This window comes from Hippocampus comes, unplaced genomic scaffold (assembly GCF_001891065.2).
Source record: "Hippocampus comes isolate QL1 unplaced genomic scaffold, H_comes_QL1_v1.1 scaffold183, whole genome shotgun sequence".
Taxonomy (NCBI): domain Eukaryota; kingdom Metazoa; phylum Chordata; class Actinopteri; order Syngnathiformes; family Syngnathidae; genus Hippocampus; species Hippocampus comes.
The window spans coordinates 314927-320316 of record NW_017805547.1 but is presented as its reverse complement, the minus strand read 5'-3'; the positions used below and the strand labels follow the sequence as shown (position 1 = coordinate 320316).

Here is a 5390-nt window from a genome sequence, read left to right as displayed (position 1 = left end):
AAGCATCCCTCGTCACCTGCAGCTGGCCGTGCGCAACGACGAGGAACTCAACAAACTCCTGGGCGGAGTGACCATCGCTCAGGGCGGCGTGTTGCCCAACATCCAGGCCGTTCTTCTGTCCAAGAAGACCGATCCAAGTAAAAAGGGACTCTGACTCTTCCACAACCCCAAAACGGCTCTTTTAAGAGCCACGCACCTTGCCTCTAGAGAGCATTTCTCCTTTGATACGCGTTTAATGCAGATTGAAAAAAAAAAATTGAAATCATGGCTCACACAAATGCAACACACGAAGTCTTAACTTATCTATGTTCTATTAAATTGCACTATTGTTCCAAAGCATGGTGACCATTCATTCTGAAAGACTCGTGCGTGTGCAAGATACATTGACGTACATTACACTCTGCATGTCCGGGGTCCCATAAAGATGACGCCTTTTTCCACTTGCGATAAAACAGTCGTGTATGTAAATGGAACACTTGCACCACCTAGCGACTACTGGTGTCACAACAAGATGTCAGTCTGAAATGAAAATGGGAATTTATCCCTTTCACGATTGTGTGATCCTTTTAAACACGAGTTTTAGTTATGACGTATCTATCCAAATGCAACTCGTGAAAGAATGTTTGCTCTTTAAAGGTGGTGGGGTGGCTCTTAAAAGAGCCTTTTGTGAGTACAAGTGTAAAATCACTTCTTTTTGGGTGCTGCCTTTTTGACACTTTTGGGCTTGGCCACCTTCTTAGCGGGGCTCTTCTTGGCGGCGGGGGTCTTCTTGGCCGCGGGGGCTTTTTTAGACGCCGTCGCTTTCTTTGGGCTTTTGGTGGGCTTCTTGGCCGCTTTCTTGGGCGTCGAGGCCTTGGCGGGTTTCTTCGGTGATTTCTTCGCGGCCGCCTTCTTGGCTGGGGTTGTTTTGGGCTTCTTGCTCGGAGTTGCCTTCTTGGCAGGCTTCTTAGCTTTGGCGTGGCCACAGGCTGCTGCGCAAAGGAAACTACGCTCAACGGGTGGGTGCCGGCGCCCCCGTCTACCTGGCGGCCGTGCTGGAGTACTTGACCGCTGAGATCCTGGAGTTGGCCGGCAACGCAGCCCGCGACAACAAGAAAACGAGAATCATCCCTCGTCACCTGCAGCTGGCCGTGCGCAACGACGAGGAACTCAACAAACTCCTGGGCGGAGTGACCATCGCTCAGGGCGGCGTGTTGCCCAACATCCAGGCCGTTCTTCTGCCCAAGAAGACCGAGAAACCAGCCAAGTCCAAGTAAAAAGGGACTCTGACTCTTCCACAACCCCAAAACGGCTCTTTTAAGAGCCACGCACCTTGCCTCTAGAGAGCATTTCTCCTTTGATACGCGTTTAATGCAGATTGAAAAAAAAAAATTGAAATCATGGCTCACACAAATGCAACACACGAAGTCTTAACTTATCTATGTTCTATTAAATTGCACTATTGTTCCAAAGCATGGTGACCATTCATTCTGAAAGACTCGTGCGTGTGCAAGATACATTGACGTACATTACACTCTGCATGTCCGGGGTCCCATAAAGATGACGCCTTTTTCCACTTGCGATAAAACAGTCGTGTATGTAAATGGAACACTTGCACCACCTAGCGACTACTGGTGTCACAACAAGATGTCAGTCTGAAATGAAAATGGGAATTTATCCCTTTCACGATTGTGTGATCCTTTTAAACACGAGTTTTAGTTATGACGTATCTATCCAAATGCAACTCGTGAAAGAATGTTTGCTCTTTAAAGGTGGTGGGGTGGCTCTTAAAAGAGCCTTTTGTGAGTACAAGTGTAAAATCACTTCTTTTTGGGTGCTGCCTTTTTGACACTTTTGGGCTTGGCCACCTTCTTAGCGGGGCTCTTCTTGGCGGCGGGGGTCTTCTTGGCCGCGGGGGCTTTTTTAGACGCCGTCGCTTTCTTTGGGCTTTTGGTGGGCTTCTTGGCCGCTTTCTTGGGCGTCGAGGCCTTGGCGGGTTTCTTCGGTGATTTCTTCGCGGCCGCCTTCTTGGCTGGGGTTGTTTTGGGCTTCTTGCTCGGAGTTGCCTTCTTGGCAGGCTTCTTAGCTTTCGTGGGGGTCTTCTTTGAAGCCTTGGCGGGCGCCTTTGTCTTCCCCTCGGCCTTTTTGTTCATCTTAAAGGAGCCAGAGGCGCCGGTGCCCTTGGTTTGAACGAGGGTACCTTTGTTCACCAAGCCGACGACGGCGATCTTGACGCGGTACCTGTTCTTGTCCACGTCGTAGCCGGAGGCGACCAGAGATTTCTTGAGGGAGGCCAGAGAGACGCCATTGCGCTCCTTGGACGCGGCCACGGCCTTGACGATAAGCTCGCTGATGCTGGGACCGACCCTCTTCTTCGCGGGCTTTGATGCCTTCTTCTTGGTCGTTTTTGCCGGGGTGGCCGGGGCTGGTGCTACTTCTGCCATGACGTCTGGGTATGAATGGACTGATGCGTTGGCCGCGTACATTGCTGCATTTAAATGCATCGTGAGAACCGTGGAGAGTCAATCAAGCAGTTTGCGCCACAGCGCGCCGACACCCTCTCCTCTACTTGTGTTTTCTCCGCACACTTCAAACGGCAAAAATTCACAATGAAAACACTTGCATCACTGAAAATTATTTCAGTGCATAGCACACGTGTTTATTTCCACATTGAAGGTGTTTAAAAGTCATGTGCCTCCTGCATTTGCTCTGCAGAGCTGCTAAACTTCACCTCCACACCGGCGTGAGCAGCGTTACTCAAGGAGATTCCTCACTCGTTTCTTCAATAAAATGATGTAAAGTAAAAAACGATTGGACAAAAAGTGTTTTACGTATTAAGTAACATGTTCATCCACGGACTCAACGTCTAAACAAGCGAGTATGGGTGATATTTTTTGGAAAAAGACAACCTTCTCCGAGGGCAGCAAACACAATTGAGGAGCAAGACCTGTGTCTTTTGTCATGGGACAACAACTCCTCGTGTCCTCAAACTGCAATATTATTTCCAAGTCTAGAAATGATTCTTATTATAGAGAACGTACACGCATACAGCAGCTAAAGTATTGACAATACAGAGTCGAGAAAGTCCAACTATATACAGTAACACTATATGTGGGAACGGTGCGAATGCTTTTACGCTAGCCTGGTTTATCGTTTGGGATCAGTCAGACACAGATTACAGTACATGACTGTATATCAGCTGATCATGATTTCATCATTTTTATATTTTGCCTTTGGTGACAGCCTGGCTACTATTGATGTTCACTTTAACCTAAAATTGCTTAAAAAAAGTAAAAGTTGTGCATCATACATTCAATATGTTCTTATCTCGATATCAACACATATTGATGAACTCCAAACAAAAGTATAGCATATTAAAACACAATTTTCACATCCGAGTCCAAATTTCCAAGATATCCACGTACACTGTAACGACACTACATGCCTATCAATTTATCTACTCTAGCATATAAAAGCAATTGGACAATTTGCTGTCTCTTGCCTCAACCTCAGCTACTTAAATTTTAACACACGCCCCAAAAAATGATAAAGAGCATCAGATGTGTTACCTACGGAAGCGCGGAGTTGCCAATTTGGAGTAACCAAAACAAAATAAACTGGCAAATGCGATCAAACATACTGGCGACTCCGTTCGAGTGTATTCAAACTGTCCCTTTTAAGAGATGAACAGAAATTAAATTCATGATGAATGAAAATAAGGCAATAGAGGAGTGAGTACTCGTTTGATGAGATGCGTGGCTCTTAAAAGAGCCGTTGGTTTATGGTGATGCAGCAGAGGGTTTACTTCCATAACATCATGTAACTTTTGAAAAACAGACTTATACATTATTCGGAGTAAAAAAAAAAAGTAACAGGGGTGTCCGTTTTGTATTTTAGTTATACTTATTCATGTTTAGTGGTTAACCCTTTTTTTTAAATCATGTCGTTTTAACATGGACGGGTCATCGTTATCTGTATTTCATTTTATTCCAAAACTGGTTGGTTGTACTGTTTTTTAACTGCCCTGCCAGCACCACAACAACTTTTAACATACTGTGTATGGGTGATCGAAATCTGGTGAGAAATTAAATGTAATTGTGACACGCATTTGTTTGTGTGCCTTATATATGAATGTAAGGAAGTGCAATTAAGTGAAAGAGTGACAGAAACATTTACTTACAATGGCGCAAATACCGACATTTGTAACCATATTAAAATGGCTCTGATTCTGTGTAATCATAAGTGAAAGATCACAAGTCAAGTCAACCAAGTGGAGTGACAAATTTCGCTTTGGTCATTCCACCGCGAAGGGCGGCCAATCGCCAAATTACATTGACTGTCCTCTCTCAGGTCCGGAAGCAGGCCAACAGAGGCGCTTTTTTTTTTGTTTTCAACCAATCAGAGAGCGGCGCTGGCACAGCACTTGCTGCACGAGTCCCGATAAGAACACTGTCTTGATCAAAAAAGTGGTGAATGAATGAAGCAATCTGATCGTAATTTGTTATTATGCCCGAGCCAGCAAAATCCGTGCATGATTTTGTTTCGGTCAACCACCAATGAATCCATTTTTTTTTAAGTGATGAAAAATTTGGTTCTGTGGTAGAGACATTTTATCTGAATGGAGCTAAACGACATATCGAAAATACTTATATAACACGATGAGTGCATTTCGAGTGATGGAATTTGTACGTTTCCTTCTTTGCGAGAAACGCTTTGTCGGCTGTACGCCAGAAAAAAAAAATATGGGAGTGTTAATTGACATTTCAGATATCTTGTCTCACAGCTGTCATTGGGTGGTACTACCACACAGCGGTACCCTTACATTATGGAATGTCATTGCATACTTATTATGACGCCATATGGGGAATTTTTCCTTTAGTTGCAAGTGTGGTGGCTCTTAAAAGAGCCGTTGTGGTGTGACGGAGAACGTTTTAAGCTCTCTCTCCGCGAATACGACGGGCGAGCTGGATGTCTTTGGGCATGATGGTGACCCTCTTGGCGTGGATCGCGCACAAGTTGGTGTCCTCGAACAGACCGACCAAGTAAGCCTCGCTGGCTTCCTGCAGAGCCATGACGGCTGAGCTCTGGAAACGTAGATCGGTCTTGAAATCCTGAGCGATCTCCCTGACCAGACGCTGGAAAGGCAACTTGCGGATGAGCAGCTCGGTGGACTTCTGGTAGCGGCGGATCTCGCGGAGAGCCACCGTACCGGGCCTGTAACGGTGAGGCTTCTTGACGCCGCCGGTGGCTGGCGCACTCTTGCGAGCGGCCTTGGTGGCCAGCTGCTTCCTGGGGGCTTTGCCGCCGGTGGATTTACGAGCAGTTTGCTTGGTTCTAGCCATCGTGCAGCTCAGCTCTTCTTTTTCGAGGGAAGTGAAGGAAGAATACGTGAGTCGCTTTTAAGCGCTTCA

At 46.1% G+C, this 5390-nt stretch overlaps 1 protein-coding gene across 1 annotated transcript; it reads right to left on the bottom strand.

The window, feature by feature from the left end:
* Window positions 1-352: 352 nt before the first annotated feature.
* On the bottom strand, window positions 353-3310 carry LOC109521637 (histone H1-like). Its single transcript, XM_019879597.1, has 4 exons — window positions 1804-3310; window positions 1312-1318; window positions 1049-1217; window positions 353-971 (listed from the first exon to the last, which is right to left on the bottom strand). Exons 1-4 carry the CDS (start codon window positions 2481-2483, stop codon window positions 685-687), a joined length of 1143 nt encoding a protein of 380 aa, XP_019735156.1. The 5' UTR covers window positions 2484-3310; the 3' UTR covers window positions 353-684.
* Window positions 3311-5390: the final 2080 nt, after the last annotated feature.